The 21,097-nt window shown below is 39.2% G+C and overlaps 1 protein-coding gene across 2 annotated transcripts; it reads left to right on the forward strand.

Annotated features, from left to right (window-relative positions):
- Positions 1-422: 422 nt before the first annotated feature.
- hmgxb3 (HMG box domain containing 3) lies at positions 423-15,659 on the forward strand. Of its 2 annotated transcripts, none has more exons than XM_085370713.1 (21): positions 423-584; positions 1,386-1,537; positions 1,659-1,833; positions 3,276-3,782; positions 3,901-4,008; positions 4,119-4,253; positions 4,337-4,572; positions 5,637-5,746; positions 5,834-5,914; positions 6,116-6,198; positions 6,303-6,410; positions 6,525-6,665; positions 6,899-7,206; positions 7,868-7,995; positions 9,635-9,766; positions 9,874-10,058; positions 10,185-10,407; positions 13,890-14,023; positions 14,225-14,344; positions 14,539-14,748; positions 14,875-15,659. In XM_085370713.1, exons 2-21 carry the CDS (start codon positions 1,398-1,400, stop codon positions 15,466-15,468), a joined length of 3,858 nt encoding a protein of 1,285 aa, XP_085226839.1. In that variant the 5' UTR covers positions 423-584; positions 1,386-1,397; the 3' UTR covers positions 15,469-15,659. The 2 variants fall into 2 exon arrangements, with proteins under 2 accessions (XP_085226839.1, XP_085226831.1); XM_085370705.1 differs by lacking the exon at positions 423-584 and adding an exon at positions 748-879.
- The last annotated feature ends 5,438 nt before the right edge of the window (positions 15,660-21,097 follow it).

Consider the following 21,097-nt stretch of genomic DNA (forward strand, 5'->3'; position numbering starts at 1 on the left):
TTGGTGCTGTTGGCAGGCGTATGAGAAAGTACGGTTAGAAAAAGTTTGGAGTTTCCCTTCCATATCGCTGTCGTGCAAAGTTATGAAAATCATTGTCAGGATGCACGTCATTTAAACTTTTCAAATGCATTTCTTTGGCTTTGGGATTTATGGGGAATATTTAATTTTTAAATGCGTCCGATTTATGTATCCCACTCAAAGCCACTCTCTACCCTGTTATTCTACTGTAGCCCCTCTAGAGGCATTTAACCGGAAAACAATTGCGCTTGCTTGTGTCCACAAGCACTACTCCGTAGGACGCACACTGCACTTTCACGTGGCAAAAACGTCTTACGTGATTGGTTTAATGTATACATTCTGGCATGTGATTGGTTAATGACAATGGCAACAAACCGCCATCTTTTTTCATGCGACGACTAGCAACGAGGCTACTTTACACCTTTACTAGCGTCGTGAAATTCTTTATCTAATGTAAAGAACAGGCAACACGTAGCATTACTTAGCATAATAACACAATGCATGGACATTTTCGGCGACTTCTAAACGTTGTTCAGAGTAGTTTGTAGTACCTTGGGCCGTCGTAGGTAAGACTTCAATAAGAAGGCATTTCATTGGATAACTGACTGACCGTGCGGGCAGTATTAACACACGCCATTAAACCTACCTTTAAAACGAGGAAGGAGCGGTGGTTTTTACATGTTTGTTTGGTTTAGTATCTCTCTCCCTGAGCAATGTGGATAAAAGTGCATGGCATTTTTGCAGCGATATATTCAAATAATAACCTTTAGTCACACTCCAGTACTTTTATTAGTATTATTTTTCATTAGTTATAGCCTTTATGAGCACCTCTGCTTGCCTCTCATCACCCGAGGAAAGGAGGTGAAATAAACTTTATGTCAACAGCACTGCAGTTACTATGTAAAATCACCCTTGTCATACTGTTCAAACATTGTGCCCGCTAATGATTTGTGCCTTAGTTGCATGTTATTATGTTATTAGGCATAAAATAGCTAAGATGTGCAAACATGGAATTTCATAAAAACAAATTTGCAAGTTGTTTCCAATTTGAGCTTTAGAATTTACTGCATGTGAACGAGATATTGTATTCACTCGTCTAATGTGTGTTTTTGTCTGTTCTTATCGTTTGTGTTTTTATTTACAACTATTTTACTGCTCTCTTGGCAAGTTAACTGCCGAATAAGAGATCTTTATTCTCCCTGAGACTTTTACTTGGTTAAATAAAGCCTAAATGCTTCTATTTTTGGTGCTTCCCTTTTTGAAGTGAAGTGGAGATGGGTACGCTTTGACACAACACCCCTGCAATAAATTCCATCTTCTTGACAGTTCAAACATGGATCCCCTGCTGTGTGTCATTTTTGTCCTAGATCTTTGGAAACATGGACAAAGTGGAGCTTTTTGAGGTTGTTAAAGTGACAGAAGAGGTGGAGAGTGCCTACAGCCAAATGGAGGTGACATCCTTTAAAAAGAGGAAGAGCAAACCTCAAGATGACAGTGTGGAGAAACCTAAGAAGCCTAGGTAACATGAATAAAATGGTTTTCAACCCTTCTTTCATCACTGGCTGAGCTTCAAAGGCATTAAAAATGTCTTAAAAATGTCATGTTCTAATTGTAGACTTGGAATGTGTTGTCTGCCTTAGGTCTGCCTATCTGCTATACTACTTTGATGTTCACCAGATTATGCAACTCGGAGTCTCTAATATGCCACAGTCTGAGATCAACAAGCGTATCAGTGAGAGCTGGAAACGACTCAGCGTAGCTGAGAAAAGCTACTACCTGGAAAAAGCCAAGTTGGAGAAGGAGGGCATAGATACAGTAAGCTGCAGTCTCAACTTTTTTTTTTTTAAATGTAAACAAACCAGCGTATCGGATTAGCTGAGAAGACCATATTATTTAAATCCATTAATCTGTAGATTAAACCTTCTTAAACACTTATGCTAGAATTCAAAACTGGCGCACTTTCACCTGGCAATATGAGTCTGTTACAAATAAATTAGAAAAATACTTAGTTCAATATATGGGAAAAAAGATTTAATTTACATTTAAGACCTTCCTCAATAGTGTTTGACTATCTTTCAAAATATGTATATATTCCTACATAGTGAACAATAGTGTCAGAACGTTGAAAAATGTCTGCAGCCTTCATAAACGCAGGTACATAACCTTACTTTTGCTATATGTGAACATGCAGTCATCCTTTGAAGTATACAAGTCATTTCCAAGGGACGACTTACTATGATCGTAGAATATGATTTTATAAATATAATAGGAGGGCCCCATCACTGCAGCCAATCACATCATGAAAAACAATCACTTTTTATAACTTCTAAACAGTGAGTGATGTTAACATTTTCAGTGAAGATCTGAGAATAAATCTAGCATGTCCACAGATATGCTAGATCTCTTTCTCTTACAAGGATAACAGCTTGTTAAGGCAGTCGTCAACTAATATTTATTAGTTGGCTGGAGTGCCACAAGAGGGCAGCAGCATCAATTCATATTTATCTGGAACATCAAAGTCCCAGGTAAATATGAATTGAATACCTAAACTTTAGCAAATAAATGCATTCCATTATCTTCTTCGTGGGTTCTCTCCGGGTACTCCGGCTTCCTCCCACCGTCCAAAGACATGCAGCTTGTGGGGATAGGTTAATTGAATAATCCAAATTGCCACTAGGTGTGAATGTGCGAGTGAATGTGAGTGTGAATGGTTGTCTGTCCTTGTGTGTTAGCCCTGCGACAGACTGGCGACCTGTCCAGGGTGTACCCTGCCTCTCGCCCTATGACAGCTGGGATAGGCTCCAGCGCCCCCTGCGACCCTGAAAAGGATAAGCGGAAGCCAATGGATGGATGGATGGATATCTTCTTTGAAATATCAGCTATGAATCAACAAAAGAAACCATGTAACCGTGTTTAGCTGGACGTGAAGAGTCAGAATTTGTTACTATGGTAACTGATTCAGATTTTAAATTACTCCTGTTTTCTGAACAAAACATCCAGATTTTCCCTCATCTGAGTTAAAAAGTTCAGTAAAAACTTAACAGTAAAAAGTATTTTTATTATAATAAATACTGTACTAGTAGACACTCTAGTAGTAAATTAATCATTATTCCACAAAGTCAACCTGTCTTTTTAAAAACATTGCCACTGGTAGACAGCTGATTAAAAAGCCCTTCCTCCAGTGAGATTCATTTATTTCCTTTATCATGAATTCTTTTGGCCATAAAAAAAATGTCTCGATTGTGCTTTTTCCTCAGTCATCTGTTAGTCTCTCCAAAGATCTGCCAGGCTTCCGCAAAATCCTACCAAGAACCAGTTACTTTGTATTGTCCAAAGGCTGCTCTTCAAGTCTCCAGCCGGGAAGCTCTCAATCAGAGCTCAGCATTGAGTCTACGGAGAATCCACCTGAAAATGGCTTGCCCTCAGTCTCCCTTATTCAGGAACCCCAGTTGACACCTTTAGGGTTGGCTGGTAAGGTTGAACTCTCTGAACACCCCATTGTTGTTGATGAAATAACAGGGGAAACAGCAGTAGTGTCACCTGCCCTCCAAGGAATTCCACCCACCTCTTCCTCCTCCTCTGTCTCACCGAAAGCAACAGCTTCTGGAGACTCCAGTGTCTCACAGAGCTCTGGTGACTGTATGGCAAATCGGGTCATACTGAAAGGAAATGAGGCAAAAGCTGGCAGTAGTAGTTACAGTGCATCGATGGTGCAGCAAACACAGGGGGAAACCACACAGGTGGTGGCCATCATACCCACCCAGGTACAACCTAAATGTCCTCCATCTTCTGCCAGGTTGTAGACTGATATTCATTAACTTATATAATCACCTAATTTTAATAACAGCACATGTATTTTGCTTACTTCTTGCCTTACCCTAGAACCTACTGGAGCCCAAGTCTTTGGCAACTGTGAGCTCTGTGGGCCCGGTGGTGATGGTCCCTGTTAGAGCAAGCATAGAGCAAAGTGTCAAACCTTCATATAAAATGGTAAGCATGCATATTAGTCAAATAAAGAAAAATCTTGTATCTGGAAGAGTACACATTTAATTTTTAGGACTTGAAAGACCTGAAGTTACATATTTTCTTCTTCTCATCAGTCTGTGAAGACATACACTCGGAGAGGTCGAGGGAGGTGTCTGAATCCTGGCTGTTCATTTGTCTACGTTACCCGCCACAAGCCACCAACATGCCCCGAGTGTGGGAGCCACTTGGGTGGTAAATGGATACCCGCTGTAAGTGTTAATGAAACCTAAGAAAAAAATATTCACTATTTACTTGTGATTCTAATCAGTTTTGGCTGCCATTTTCTTAATAGGCAAAAAAGTCACACGAGAAGCAAGCTGCTTCAAGGCAAAAAGCTAAAAAAAAAGCTAATAAAAGCTGTCAAACCACACAACCAACAACTCAGAAGGCAGGTGCTGCTGTCAGCAAAATAAATACTACTGGAGTCAACAAAGAAGGACAAGTTGTGAGGCGCGCCAGAAAGCAGCCTGTTCGTTCAGCTGGATTGCCACAAGAGGGCAGCAGCACCAAACAACCGGCTCAAACAAGGTGCGTGTCATTTCTGCAGATTATTACTGTCTGAGAGTTCACAAGGCCATTAAATCAGATATTAAGTGTGTTCGTTCTTTTAAAGAAGCAAGTTGATTACATCAGCGGTCCCCAACCTTTTTTGCGCCATGGACCGGTTTATGCCCGACAATATTTTCACGGGCCGGCCTTTAAGGTGTCGTGGAAAAATACAACAAAATAAAACTAGTACCGGTACCGAAAAAAGAAGACTTATTCATAACACATGTGAAAAGACGCAGGAAAACCGAGTTAACGATAAAAACTATAACAAAATAACGCTGAAAAACGATAAAAACCCTGAAAACCATACATTTCACACTGAGCCTCAACTCTCGCGGCCCGGTACCAAACGACTCACGGGCCGGTACCGGTCCGAGGCCCGGGGGTTGGGGACCGCTGGATTATGGCTTTTATGCTTTAGCTGCAGAAGGCATGCAGTATGAAAAGTACAATGCAAAAGTCTCAAGATTGCTTCTTGTAGTCTGTCATTTATATTTACATTTTTCTTCAATACTTTCTTTTAATGTTCAAAGTCATTTTGAGTATTAATTCTCAGGGCTTTCTGAAGGACTATCAACATTTTTCGTTAACTCATTTTAATCTCGTACTTGAATTTTTTTTAATATTTGTTAAGCCATGTAACAATAATATCAGAATAACTGAAGCATAAAAAGGCACTAAAATCAATGGCATGTACCTGTATTTGTAGATTTGTATCTGTATGCCCGTATTTGTCATTTTCCTACCAAATGTCAAGAAATTTGAGGTGGCTCAATGCTTTTTCACAGCACTGTATGTGCATTAGTGGATTTGTTTATTTTTAAAAATGCACACTTATCTTGTTTTTTCTCTTTTAACTTACTGTACCTTCCTTAATAACAAGAACTGCCAAAAATGTGTGGAAAAAAGGGCCATTTTGAAAATGTGGATGAAGTTGAATTATACTCATTTCCTCTTTGTGCTGTTAAAACAGCTGCCTGCTGCCCTCTGTGTTTTGACACTAGACTGTATCTGACTTGACATACTTACTCTTTTATTTCTAGACAAGTGAAAGACAATCCTAAAAGTGCCTCAATCCAAGGCCAGGAAAAGAGCAGTACCACTGTGCAGAAGAGGCCTGTGAGGCCCATCCTTCCTGCCTGCTACAACACAGGTGAAATGAAACAGAGCCAGCAGTAATGTTTTGGTGCATGTGCTTAATTGGGCTCTTACAGCGTCAACATATGTGTTTGTGTTTTAGGTCGTGCTGTGTTTCAGATCATAACTGTTCCACCTGACAAAGAGAAATGTCAGTATTCACACAACAATAATTCACCGAATGGTAATGATCATTTGACTGTATTTCTAATTATTCTTCATTCTGTGCAATTTCCACATTTGTGGCTTCTGTCTGGTTTTATTACATGTCTGCTCTGTACTTGTTCTTGACACATGCAGACCAATTTTATCATGAAGTGTCTCGATGTGACTGTATTTTCTGAGGTTTTAGCTCTCAGTTGATCTGGTTCTTTTTTAACCACAGTGCCACCAGAGAGTTTCTCAGGTCTCAAACCCAGCACTTTAAAGCAGCTCGGCCACGCTGTCCCAACGACCACAGCTAACCAGGTTAACACATACATATGGTTACACACACAGAGAAAAACCTCACACAGAACTGCAAAACAGCAGAGTTAATTCTTCTTTCTAACTGTCTGCATGCATTTGCATAGGATTTTCCGGGCGCAGCTGACAGAGGCCAGCCCACGTCTTCTCTGACTGACAGGAGAGTGAATATCCTGTCAGTTGTGCCTTTCAAACAGCAAACAGTTTCCAGTTTTGTGAGTATCTTCTTTGCAGTTTATTTTGCTGTAATTGTGTACAAACCTGTACTTTTGTCCCTCTATATTGCTTGTTTGTTGATATTTAGGTAATTTACTTCTTTATTCTTTAAGGATTTGGGACTGTCCACAGCACGAGGCAGGGGTCGGTGTAAGAACCCATCTTGCGACTATATTTATAAGAACAGGCACAAACCTGCAGTGTGCCCGAAATGTGGCTGCGAGCTGACCCAGAAGAATGCCAAGGCAACAAAGGTACACAAAACCTTCCTTCCTCCAATTTTTCTCCAAAGTGCAGGTGCTGTAAGGTGCTGTTACAGCTGTAACACTTTCGTTTACTTGTCTTCACTATAATTATTGCAGAAACCTTTAGCAACTTCTGAACACAAATGTATTAAATGCTTTACTTTTACTTTAAAACCAACATTTTTGTATTTTTCAATACGGATCCATTTGTCTCCATTGATTTCTTAATTTCCCCTTTTCAGTCTGAGACTCTGCTGTGTCCATACAATCCCCTTAGTCCTGCCCAAAAAGACATCCAGCGTCAAAATACGGTGCAGCTGCTGCGCAGCTCTTTGCAGATTCCTGAGAATGAGGCTGAGCTTCAGGAAACATTAACCCTCATCCAGGAGCTCAACACTTTCCAGGTTGTCTTTGTTCAAGTGGCTGATCAGGAGCAGGAAAACAGCACCGAGGCAGAGACCATGCTTCAGTCTAGGTGGCCTCAGTACTACGAGTCAGCAGCTACTCACTGTGGCCTGTGTAACTACCCTCTCTTCAAAGGTGATCAGAGGTAAGAAGATGCATGACAAGATTAGTTTTAATATCTTTAGTATTCTCCCACCTTGATTATTGTAGTTCACTTTTCACATGTGTCTCCCAGTCCTCCATATCTAACCCCCAGTTACAGCAGGACAGCAGCAAGGCTGCTTACAAAAACTAGTCAGCAGTCACATATTACACCTATTCTCTGATTCCTTCACTGGCTTTCAGTGAATTTGAGAATCCACTTTAAAATTCTGACCTCTGCTTAAATAGCAGAGCTTCTGAAACCTCGTCACTGCAGCCGGCCTCTCCGATCCTTAAACCAGGGTTTTAAAAATAGAGGTGATTGTGCATTTGAGGTTGTTGCACCTAAACTGTGGATTAGCCTTCCACACTCATCAGGTCAACTTCACTGTTACTGGTTTTAACTGCTGAAAAGTCATTTTTATAGGTTAGCTTTCCCTTAATATTTTCCCCCTTGACTTTGACCGTAATTTGCAACTATTTGCTTGTATGTTGGAATGAGTGTCTGACCGTATATGGTTGATTTTGTTTCTGTGTGGTTATCATCACTCTGTGGCTTTTATTCAAACTGTTAAGCACTTTGTAACTCTGTGTTTTGAAAAATGCTAAAAAAGTTATTATTGTAATATCTGGTATCTTACATTATCTGTATCTGTACATTTTAGCACTGTTGCAGGACAGGAGAACTGCTGGCTGCTCACTGAAACTCTAATGCAGACAGTCTCTCTGCAGCTCAAGGTTTGTCTCAATGTTCAGTGTCTGGCCCTGCACAGCTTCACTGACCTTCATCCAGGTAAGCAGAGCCAATTGAAGGTATATTGCACATATAATTATGGGATTTGTTTGAATTAAATAAAGATTCTTCAGGAGACTGGCTACCTTTTGTCTGCAGAAGCTCTCAGTAGGCACAAGCTGGCACATATGTAGTAATGACCAGAAATTTACATTCAGTTATCATAGGCATGAATGCCATGGTAATTTTAATTATTTATTTGAACTGTTCTTTTTCAAAGAAGTATTGGTTCTGAATTTATTCTGGATTTTCTCTAATCCAGACAGGGTCAAAAACATACACAGACTCATCTAAATCTTTCAATAAGTGGTGCTGAGGTTCTACTGTGTTTTTTAACGTGATGAGGCCAAAGCCTATTAAATTCTCGCTGGTGATCCCAAACAACATCAAAACTGGTTTTGAAAGGATAAAACAAGCTGACATTAGACTTCTGGAATGGTCTTCCTAAAGCCCCAGCTTAAACGTTTTTAAAAATGAATGAACTAACCTTATGCTTAAAATGCATAAAACCTTTGACTCTATGTGGATTAGAGAAAATTTAAAATAAATTCAATCCTATGCACCAGTTCTTGTTTTCTAAAGTTGTTAAAGATGTATGCTTCACAATCATTACACCCTGAAAAACAGCTAAAAAATCAACAATACCCCAAAATACCACGACATTTATGCTGTATGTAAACTTCTGACAACATCTGTACATTTATAGGCCCATGCTCCCAATTTGACTTATCCAGTTTTTAGTACACTGTGCTTCTGTGATCCACTGGACAGAAAAGAAGTTGGCAAAGTCTTCAGTCGTGATGGAAATTCCAGTGTTACCAAAACAGCAATGCTATTATGAGTAACGGTGGCTCTGTGAGACCAAAACAGTAAAACTAAGAAGGGTGCTGCAATTCTGTTTGCTTAAAATGTTAGAAAAGACAGCAGTCCACTACTTTTAGCCTTGCTACTCATCAGTCGCTCCTTTTTCAAAAAAGAAATTGGTGCTTGTTCAAATGTTAACTCCATCAGTACCTGCCCTGGGATAGCTCTTCTTCAAAAAGTGCCCTTAAAGGTCAGCTTCTGCAGTAAAATGTTGCATTTACCAGTTGCAGTAATTATTTCACTGATTGGTTAAAAGCCTAGCATATAAGACTCCAGTGAATGCAAATCTATCAGTATTTTCAAAAACTGTTGTCATCGTCTTTCAACTCCATACTAACCTTTAATAATATAAGGACAGGTTAACGTTTCAACCTGCCTCAATATGGTCAAAGTATCAGATGGGGTTGTTGATGATGTTGATGACTTTTGGCTGACCATGGAGAAACAATATTTTCCTTGTGTATTCATACCAAAAGCATTGAGTGGATATAAACAGCTCTTACTGAGGAAGCTTTTTTATAAGGTGTGGTTTAGCCTGTAGCCATATTCTCTGGCGTCGAGTGGATGAACATTATTGCTAAGGATTGTCTTATTGCATTGGAGTCACACTGGGTTAAATATGTACACTTGGGTTTTAAGGGGTATTTATTATTTTCTTCTTTTTTTTGGGTTGTATGGAAGCCCCAAACGCAATTTCATTGTTCTTGACAATGACAATAAATAAATAAATACTAATACTAATAAATACTAAATGAATCTTTCTTTATTCTAACAGGTCTGTTCAACATTGGGAACAGACTGCTGGTGAGCATTGACCTCTTTCTGAAGATCAGGGCCAGCATCAAACTAGGCCAGTCACCCTATCAGGCAGCCAAGACTATAGTGGACCACGTCCCCAGTCATCCTGGTAAAATCCTCTATTACACTCAGCATTTATTGCTTCTACTTTGTAAGGGTCTACATTTTTAAAAATGGCTTTGACAGTCTGTTTTCTCCTTTGGTTTTGGCCCCCAGTCCATTCTCTTAATCCAGATGAATCATCTCAAATTCAAGAGCTTCTCCTGAGTGGCTACTGGGCCTTTGAGTGCCTCACCATCCGAGATTACAACGATATGATCTGTGGCATTTGCGGCGTTGCTCCAAAGATAGAAATTGCACAGAGAGACACAAACAATGTCCTGGAGCTCAAGAATGTAGAAGTGAGAGTTTGGTGATAACAACTGTAATTAATGCCACATAACTTTTGTTTTGGCAATGGCTGCTTTGTTTAGATATGTGTTTGACTGTGTGCTCTTTTGTTGTGTCCTCTTGTGACCTTTCTGCAGTTTACCTGGCCTGAGTTTTCAGTGTCAGATGAGGTACATGTGGATGACTTCTGGCTGACCATGGAGAGTGAGGCTATTGAGCAAGCAGCTTTCCCCACAGACATCCCTATCACACGGGTAGATGCTTCCATAATTGCTCCCTTCATTCCACCTTTGATGAGGAGCCCCACTGTTATCAACACAGAGAAGGACAAGGTCTTGCCACACCCTGAGCAGTCCTCGGGTATGTTCTTCCTGTAAATTACTGCTGATTTTAATCTCCACATGCATAAATCATTTTTATTAAGGGGTGTCCGATGTTCCAGTGATTAAATTCTAGTGCAATAAGTACTATATTCAAGCAAATATAATGGAGATTTTTAAGGCTAAAAGAACATAAATACGTAATAGTGTTTAAAAAAAACAGTTTTGTAGTAAACACTAGGGGTGCAACGATATTCGTATCGATATTGAACCGTTCGATACAGTGCTTTCGGTTCGGTACGCATATGTATCGAACAATACAATTTTTTTCAATTTTTTTTTTTTTCAATTTTTTTTTTTTGTGTCCCGTTTGGATCTATAGCCATCAGAATTGTTGTCTTGAGGCCAAGAAAGATGCCAAGAGGATTTATTTTAAGTGGATCATCATATTGGTCCATTTGATTGACCTTTATTATAATTATGAATTTATTTTATTTTCAGTTGCAAACGGGACAGACATGACTGTGGGATAGGACAGGGGGAAAGAATGAAAGAAAGAGGGGGAGAGAAAGAAAGAAAACCAAAGGGGAGAAAAAAAAAGAACAATACAAAATTTGTAATTTATTTTATCAACTTTCCTTCTGACGATGCTGTCTGTGTTGAGCGCTCAGTGAATCTGCATTTGACTACTCCGTCTAGGCTCGAGAGTGCAGCCTAGGCGGAGTAGTCGAACGCAGATTCACTGAGCACTCAACACAGACAGGATGGTCAGAAGGAAGAGCGCAGGGCAAGCTAGCGAGACAGAAGTGGACCTCCCCACCCTCATTCAGATCTGGCGTTTGGAATTATTTTGGTTTTCATGTGACATATGACCCTGAAGGTAAGCGAGTCATGGACTAAAGTAAAACAGTATGTTGGATGTGCCATGCAATGCTCAATTACATGGGTGGGAGCTAGTGTGTTAGCGCAGTTAGCTCGTTAACGTGTTGGCCGTCTAGCCCCTCTGTATAGGGTAGCTCGTTAACGGAGATTTGCCGTGTTGTGGCGTTAAGGTTATTTCAACGAGATTAACCTGAAAGCACTAGTGGGAACACAACGAATATGACTGCACATTTACACCGACATCATCCTAGTGCAAAGACAAAAACAAGCATGCATGCTACAAACTTTAGCCGAGTCATTTAGACAGCTGTTAGCACAGGATTCTCCTTATGGAGACCTGATATGTTTAATATGCTGCTGAGAATATAGCCCAGAAGAAACGGATAGTATAGCTTTTATTTTGGAAAGAGACATTTCTCTGTAATAAACTCTCTTTTCCAAAGATGAGTGATTCCTCAATCAGATACAGGGCTCGCAATATCGCTAGCCCAACGTCCCGGGGCTATCTCTCCCCTGCCTGTCGGGCTATTGTAGGAAGGAAAAATATATGTCAATGCTTTTGCATTCTTTCAGAAATGTAGCTGGGTAATTATGTCATTGGGTGAGCCACTGTCAATATGTGACATATTGAAATCGTGTTTGAATTTGCGCTTGTTTTTTTGCTTTCACTTTGCAATCGCGCGAACTGTGTATAGAGAGCGACAGCACTGATCTGTGAGTGATGATAATTTGTGCACCAATTCCTCTGACATCGTCTTATTAATTGTTAGCTTACTATGCAAACATGACAAGTGAAATCTCCCGCAGCTTAAACATGTGAGAGGTTGATCGCGCAGAGAATCGCTGAGCTTATGTGAGTGCGGCAGGATATATATTTCACTACGATGACCTGGATGACTGAGAACCTTCACAGACAGATATATATTTTAGTTCTGCTGAGCCAAATAAGACAGGTCAGGGTGAAGAAGTGACAGCCAAAGAAAAGCTTACCACAAAACGGAGAAGTTATGACAAATCAGACTATAAGGCAAAAAGAAAGTGCAGCTTTATGGTTTCATGGACAAAAGAATTTCTGTGGCTGCAATATGACGAGCTAAAAAACAACACGCACAAGGGTTAGGGTTAAATTTAAAAACTGTACTTTTGTGTTAAAATATATATTTATAATTTTAATAAATGACAAATTAAAAAGGCATGAAAATTTTTTTGTATCGAAAAAATATCGAACCGTGACACCAAAGTATCGAACCGAACCGTGAATTTTGTGTATCGTTGCACCCCTAGTAAACACATCTCACATGACCATTCATGTGCACTGTATGTGCGTAAGATGCTGTAAACAGGAAACGGAGGATTAAAAACATACTAAAAGTGAGATCAAGGATTTCTTTACTCGGACTGCCGATAACATGGAAATGTTACAGAACCACAGGAGCGGCGGGAGAACATAGATTAGGGGATTGTTGCACCAATATGGTGATTTAGTAACGGGTATTAGATCGGTATCCACTGCTAGAAGAAGTCATTGCAATGAAAAAGCAAAACTATGAAATCTCACAGGTAGCCTAGCCATAATATTTGAGCTTAATATACCCTCACTGGCCACTTTATTAGATATACTGGTTCAACAGGTCATTAATACATGTGTAAACCAATCATCTGACAGCAACTCGATGCATTTAAGCATGTAGACGTGGCCAAGACAACCTGCTGAAGATCAAACACATCATTAGAATTATGATTTAAATGACTTTGACTGGGGCATTGTTGCCACGTGGGGTGGTAATTTGCAAACTGCTAATGTACTGGAATTTTCCTAAACAACAGCATCTCACAGAGATGGTTTACAGAGAATAATTTGAAGAAGAGGAAAAATCCATCATCATCATCAGCAGCATCTTGCCGCACAGCAAGAAGGTGCTGTTCAATTCCACCATCAGGCTGGGGTCTTTCTGTGTGAAGTTTGCAGGTTCTCCCCGTGTTTGCGTGGGTTCCCTCCGGGTACTCCGGCTTCCTCCCACAGTCCAAAGACATGCAGTTAGTGGGGATAGGTTAATTGGTTAATCCAAATTGCCCATAGGTGTGAATGCAGGAGTGAATGTGAGCAGATGGGCCACTTTAGTAGGAGAGCACATGGTTTTCACGCCTGTTAGTTAACAACAGGAAACCAAGGCTACAATAAGACCACAGAAGACTGGTCTGAGGAGTCTGGACTTTTGCTGCCACGTTTAGATTTTAGGGTGAGAATCTGGCATAAACAACATGGAAGCATGGATCCATCCAGTGTACCCATCTTCTAATGTATAATACACCATGTCACAAAGCTCAAATCATCTTAAACATCTTTATTGAACATGACAGTGAGTTCACTGCACTCAAATGGCCTTAGCAGTAAAAAATCTCGTTGTGATAGAGCACCTCTGGGATGTGGTTGAACCGGAGAGTCACATCATTCATGTCAGTATGGACTAAAATCCCTGAGGAATGTTTCCAGCACTTTGTTGTATCTGTCACCATTTGGACAATAAAGTGCAACCCAGTACTAGGAAAATGTATCTAATAATGTTACTAGTGACTTTAAGATGATGGAGTAGGGATGTAGCCATTTTTTAAGACAGCATTGTTCATCATGTGCTTCAGGAGATCCATCAGTTTTGGTACGCCTCATTCACGACAGTCAGCTGAGACTCGACAAGATTGAAGATCACACTGAGGACGAGTTGAGAAAAGTCCTGGACTGCTGTGGGGCAAACATCGCCCCAGGTTCCACTAAGGTACGTGTGTGTGTGTGTGTGTCACTTTTTTCCTACTAAATAACTGGAACTGGAACTAAATTTACTACTTATGAAGCAAAATCTTCAAAAATCTGTTTTCTTGATCATTAATTTGCTTTGTTAATTCGTTCATTTTCTCATATTTGTGTGAGAGTTTGTAATAATAAAACCCTGCTTTCTGTCTCCATTTGAATGAATTAGAATGAGCTGCTGGCCTCTCTGATCTCCTTATACGCAGTCGTTCATAGCGGCCTCTCCACTGCCACACAACCCCCTGCACACCTCACTGCTGGCAAGCTGTCCAAAGTCTGCCCCCACAAGGTAAAAACAGCAGCCAGATGTTATCCAGATGTGTCAAAACAAATGAATTAAATGGATCAACTTGTATCACATGCATCCATCTGCAAGTGTCATTTGGCGCAAACACACCAAAGTATTTTAAAGAAGTAACAAACAAAAGTGATTTTACACACTTTAAAAAGTATAATTGTTTTCTCTGTGATGCCTGTGCCCAGGTCATGTGCGCGTCTAAGTACTTGGTGAAAGGAGAGACGGCTCGTGACCATGTTGATCTGCTGCTGTCATCTCGCTACTGGCCTCCAGTCTATGTTTGTGACAGTGCTCGTCAGGTGGCCCTTTGCACTGACCTGCAGTACCCACAGCTGGCGAAACAAATGTGGGGCAGAAATCAAGGCTGCTTCTCTGACCCTTTTGAAAAACCAGTGGTGTGTGATTCCAGTGTTTAGTGTGATCGAAATAAGCTGTTATTATAGTAGTTTGCATTCAAAAGTTACGAGGTAAACACTCTGTGTGGTGCCTTCCTCAGACAAACTGTCCTTTGTCTTCTTTAGCTCGTGTCATGTCCGGAGCTCCAGGACCAGCTGTACAGTGCTGACCTGTCCTCCGGAGCAGAGAACCAGCAGGTCCACCCCATCACCAAGTCCTCTTCCTGCTGGCTGGTTCATCCTCCACAGGAAACCCAGAAGCCTGCTGCTCCAGAACATCATTCTATGGTCGTCTGCAAAGACCTCGAGCCCTATGTTAGCCTGGTAGCTGAGATAGAGATGGAGAAGGGCGAGGAAGATGACAAGAGTGCTCCGGATAAAGAACAGTCAGATACACTGAAGAGTGACTCCACAGAAAGTTCTTCTAGCGTTCCTTCTGTGAGCCGTGCGCTGAAACAACCTATTGTTTTCAACAACACTGCTTATTATTACCTGTACAACCGTCTGGTGGATTTTCTCACCAGCAGAGACATCGTGAGCCAGCAGATCAGTCAAGTTGTAAAGGCCTGCCAGCCTGGAGAGGTCGTGATCAGGGATTCTCTGTACCGACTGGGAGTGGCGCAGATAAAAACGGATGGCGAGGAAGATGAAGGAAGTGGGGTGGAGGGACAGGCACAGGAGGAAGTAATAGAGACGTTTGAGGTTGTTCTGGATGAATAAGCTAATTTGGCTTAGAAAGCGAGATATGTGAGCAAGCAGGCAGGGAGGTGGACTGAATGTATAATGGCTGCAAAAATTTAGAAACATGCAAGTTCTACTAGTGATTGTAGTGATTGTAGGGTTAACCCTGACAATAGTACCGGTAGTATTTTTAAGATGGTGATCTTGTATCAAGTTGTTGAAACAGTTTTAGAGATTAAGTGTGAGAACAAGTAGATCAGATTGATGGTAATGAAATGTCAAAGCTGTCCTTCTCAGTTGACTAAATGAATGTAACCTATGTATATATATGTTTTTTTAGCAACAGGAAATAAAGATTGAAAAAAGAACAGAACATATATGTAATGTATGTAAGTAACCTTGAGTCCTGCTCGTAAATGAGTGCTTTCCTCTGACTGAAAGAATGTAAGCAGGGTTTTATTCACTCAGCTACGACTTCAAACATGAAAGTAAATATTTAGCTTTGAATTATTTGGTATATTTATAACCCTTTGGCGTTCCTGCTTTACATTTTTACACTCTTACCTCTCAACTGCCACCCGCTGCCTTTTGGACTGATGTTTATTTTGGGAAGCGATTATAAAATGTTAATTGTAATATATGATAATGTGGTGATAGACCGTTGTTGGTAGTTTTTGCTTTAATTTGTGCCACACTGAATGAGTTGGGTTGACTCAAGTGAAGTAGCCAACCTTTAAAGAAACAGCTGCATAAAAGATATGTAATATATCTGTCTATGTGAAGTATTCGTGGTTTTTTTTTTTCATTTTTTCTGGTGTTGATAAAGATAACGTAGACTTTGCCTGGCAGTTAAAATGAACAATGGATGAACAGAATCTCTATGGAAGTATTGGGGCTGCAGAGTTGTTAGTAGGGACACCTGTTGATCAAGTGGCACCGAAGCAGCCGTGTATAGTGGTAATATGCAAAAGTAGTCTGTAAATTAAACTGCTTCTGTCACAAATAAATATAAAGAAATTAATGGCTTTGCAGCTTTATTTAAATGTATAAATAACATGTGTATAAACTGATAAACTTAGACTTGACAACAGGAAATCTGAAACTTTGTAACGGTTTAATGTCTGCTACTGTAAATCTGTTGTCTGTGAAGTTTCCTTACTCAGTTCTACATCAAAGCCACCCACAAGCAACACTGACATTCAGAATGACAAGAAGTCATCACATGAAAGAGGCTGCAAACATCAGGATGGTTTTTGAAGTCCCACAAAGGTAAAAGAAGTGAAACAGCTCCAGGATACAGTTTCTGACATCATTCATTGCTTGAGGAAATGAAGAGAGGTTTACAAGTAAGCAAATTACTAATTATGTTATTAATTCAGTCAATGTTGGGTGTACTTTGGGGATTAATGAATTAATATATAATTATGATTAATTAATATATAATTAGATGATTAGAATAGATGTGAAGGGAAAAAAAGCAAGTTTCTGTTGTTTTTTTGCAACACTGGATTTTTAATCAAATATTAAGTAAACAATTAGACGGCAAGCATTCAGTGTCGCGCTGACCTAGTAGGTGTGGCTGTTATTCCTCTCTTCCTCCTCCTGCCCACTACCTGTTCGGTGCTGCTGTTTGTGCATGGCCGCTGATTAGACCTTGGGTGCAATCAACAACCAAGCACGGCCTGGTGTGCGCCGCCCTGCCAGGTGAGCCACATTAGAGCAATCAAGGGTGGGCGTGCCTAGTAGACCTTAAAATGCATGCAGCAGTCATTTGACCCGTGTGCGACATACTGAGAGGACAGCAAACAAAGTACGATCCACTTTTCCACTGTGACGAAGACTTTGAACAAGACGGGCTATCGGTAAGCTCTTGAGCTCACATTTGCTGCACATATATTTGGAACTATGGAAGCTCAGTTGTGCAAATGTTTTACGCTTAGGGAAATAGTTGCTGCATTTAAGTTTAAAAAATTATATTGACAAAAAAGAATGTTTAAGTTTGAATAAATTGTTTGTGCAGTTAGTGTTCCCACATATTTATGTTACTTAATATTAAAAATAGTTACCCCAAATCCTTGGGTGGATCGTAAAACTAGTGAATAAATGTTTGGTTTTGATTTAAAGAAAATAATTCTTTGTAAGGAAAATCCTTAGTTAAAGTCTCTATTAAAATGGTTGAACTCTAAAATGTATACTTTAAAATACAATTGTTTATAAAAAAGTGTTAAATGCAAAGAAGACACATTGTGTATATTTATTTAAGAACCACAGTTAAATTAACACAGTTAACCACATGGTAAATGGCTTTACTGAAGTGTATTTTGTTATTTCATCTGTCTTTTGTGTAATGCATGTAATTTATCTGAATGGTTAATGAAATGTTCTTTATTTTTGTGTTGAAAGGTTTTTTACCTGCTGCTACCTACCAGCTATCAAACTAGTTGGTCTAAATAAAGTTGAGTGAAATTCAAAGTCTGGTCTTTTTCAAGTGTGGACACCTCACAGTCAAAGGAACACTTGACATTCAGCTTTAATTGAAGGGGTTTATAAAAGTTGTGAATTTACTTGAAAATCCTTTGTAGTGAATAACTACCTTAAGTCTAGAATCCATGGACATCAACAAATTCTGTCTTCTGCCTTGAGATGATTTGCCTTCAGTAACTGAATAGATGCTCCGTACTAACCCAAACGTTACAACAATTCTGTCACTAATTAGCTAAAATAAACTAATTTAAATGTATTAGCGGCAACAACCAACAGACCATCCCAGTGACATAATGTTTTATACAGGCATAAGAAGGTGCTACACATGCTCAGTCTCAAATCTTACACTTTAACCACTTAAGCATTTCTTCAATCCAGTGTCACAGACAGCGTTACAACTTTTTATATGCTTCCTTTAGCTGGTATCATTCAATCTTTTAGCGACCTGTCTTATCATTTTTATGCTGATGACATTCAGCTCCATATGTCCTTTAAGCCTCATCATCTGGATAGGCTGTCCACCCTAGTCCAGTGCTTAACCCAGGTTTCTGATTGGCTTTCAAGCAACTACCTCGTTCTAAATACTAACAAGACCGAGACCATGATCATAGCTCCTCCTGAGCTACATTCTAAAATCAGTCAGGTTCTTGCCTCTTTCTGTCCATCTGTCAAGTCAAATATTCGAAATCTTGGAGTAATATTTGACTCTTCTCTGAGCCTTGACTCTCATGTAAAATCTTTGTCTCGTTCCTGTTTCTATCATTTAAGAAACGTATCTAAACTGCGACATATGGTTTCCTCAGCTGAACTGGAAAAGCTCATTCATGCATTTGTGTCATCACGCTTAGATTACTGTAATTCCCTGTTTACTAGCTTGGATAAATCATCTCTCTCCCGCCTCCAGACAATACAAAACGCAGCAGCCAGATTACTAACTCGCTCTACTAAGCGTGTTCACATCACTCCCATCTTATATTCTTTACATTGGCTCCCAATAGAGTTTAGAATTCGCTTTAAAATTCTTGTTTTAACATACAGAGCACTAAATGGCCAGATTACTTATACAAGCTTCTTATAAAATACACTGCTGCTCGTCATCTCCACTCAGTCTCTTAGTTGTTCCCCGTACATGACTAATGACAAAAGGGGACAGAGCCTTTCAGTCTGTTGCACCAAGGCTGTGGAACAGTTTACCACTACAATTACGTTTGCTTGACTCTGTGGATTCTTTTAAAAAACAGTTAAAAACTCCTCTGTTCAAACAAGCCTTTTGTTTATCTACATATTTTATATTTTTTACATTATTTACATTTGATCTTTTACATTGTATATAATGTCTATTGATTTTATTGTTTATTTTAATATTTGTGTACAGCGCTTTGTGATTGTCTGTCCGTGAAAAGCGCTTAATAAATAAAGTTTACTTACAACTATTTCAGTTTTTGAGAGCAGCGCTCCACAATGTGTGTTAGCCTTGATATGTGTAGTGTTTCATGTCCTCTTTAACATTAGAAAAAGAAGTGCAAGTTCAACCATATATATTTTTTTTCTGCATGATAAAGAAATGCTGCTGAAGTAAATGAACTCCATCTGCATGACTCTTTGGAGTTAAATTGCAAGAAATAAATGTATAAAATTACAGAAAAAAGTTGTGCTAGCTTATTTTCAAGAATGCCCAGAAACTATAAAATTGAAAGATTTTGTTAATTCACAGATAATGTGAATTAATTTTTTAGTATTATTATTATGGATTCATTAAAAAACACACATTTTGGTAGATTTTTGGGGGAAAAATGAACTTTTTTGTGATTTCCTTTTTTATCTATTACAAAATTACTTTAATGTAATATGAGGAAGTTTGAGGAAGCCATGAGGAAGTTTGTTTGTTTTTTAATAAATATCCAATGCTGTATAAGATATTACATATACATAAATGTAGTTAGAAGTCCAAAATTAAAGCCGTCCCTCACATTTTCCAAAGTTATCCAGGGGACTAGATCGGAGCCTTTGCCGGGCCCCAGGAACTTGTGTTTGAAAAAATTTACATTCATTTAATTTATTTTTTATTCATTTATTTATTTATTTATTTATTTATTTATTAGCAGCAAGGTGCTGATGATCAGATGCACCTGATTCACCTCATTAGCATTAATGTGAGCACTTCTATAAAAGTATTGGCTTGGTTGACACATTCAAGTGTTAACGCAATGCCATTAAGGACATCAGGCTTTAGACTTCAGCAATGATGTTAAAGGAACAGCTGTTGCTATTCATCAGAGAATGATTATAATTGTAATCTGGGACCAATTTGAAGTTCATCATTCTACAGTGAGAAAGATTATGAAAAAAGAAGAAGCTTTAAAACAGTTGGCAGTATTCCCAAGAGTCAATTCACCCCAAGGTCAGAGAAACTGCAAGAATAAAAAGCGTGACATGTCAAACTCTACAGGCACAGTTAACACATTAGACGTTAAAGTTCATGAAAGTGCAATTATAAAATGAACGAACAAATATATCTCGACCTTAAACTTTTTTAAGTATACTGTATGTTGGTGTAAAACCTCTATTTCCACTCATAATTGCAGAGCTTGAAAACAATGTGACTTCTTCTGACTCAGGACTTCCTTTAGTTAGATGTTGTGAAGATCTTCATGCACTTGAGTTGTCCTCTGAGGTCTTTCAGGCCTGTTGGTGTTGCTGAGCTGGTCATTGCATTCATTCCTGTTGCTTTGGACACTCCTAAACCTTTTACTCTTTCTCTTCATTTTTTTTTCCAGTATAATGATGTCGTTCTTCACACTGAGATCTCTTTGAGTATCACATTTAAAATTACAATGAAAAACTATAAAATTCAAATTTGACACTTGGAATCAACAGATATTAAGTCTGCTTCGTTTTTTTTTTTAAAATAACACCCTGTCAATAAATTGTCCAGTTAATTCTGAGAAAATGGGTGACTGTGTAGAAAAATTGCTGCAATTTCTTCCAGCAAATTATGAACCTCATTACGCACATGAACTTCCTCTTGTAATCAAGGCATGAAGAGAAGCATCTATGAAGTCCCAGCAAATGCTTAAAAGCTAAAATGTAAACAGAAGTACTGTTATTTACTCCACGACTTTCACGTTTTTCATGAGAAATAAGATTCAAATCTGAACCAGCTTCTTGATAAAACATTTATATT

Source organism: Diplotaxodon limnothrissa, linkage group LG2, assembly GCF_057381915.1.
Source record: "Diplotaxodon limnothrissa isolate DT_005_m linkage group LG2, D_limnothrissa_male_GT1.1, whole genome shotgun sequence".
Lineage (NCBI taxonomy): Eukaryota > Metazoa > Chordata > Actinopteri > Cichliformes > Cichlidae > Diplotaxodon > Diplotaxodon limnothrissa.

Bases quoted from the DNA above. Each gene is read 5' to 3' on its own strand.
- hmgxb3 (XM_085370705.1), top strand. From the start codon at position 748: ATGGCATTTTTGCAGCGATATATTCAAATAATAACCTTTAGTCACACT. The intron at 6,666-6,898 runs GTACACAAAACC...TCCCCTTTTCAG, and splicing joins AGAATGCCAAGGCAACAAAG to TCTGAGACTCTGCTGTGTCC. The intron at 7,996-9,634 runs GTAAGCAGAGCC...TTATTCTAACAG, and splicing joins CTTCACTGACCTTCATCCAG to GTCTGTTCAACATTGGGAAC.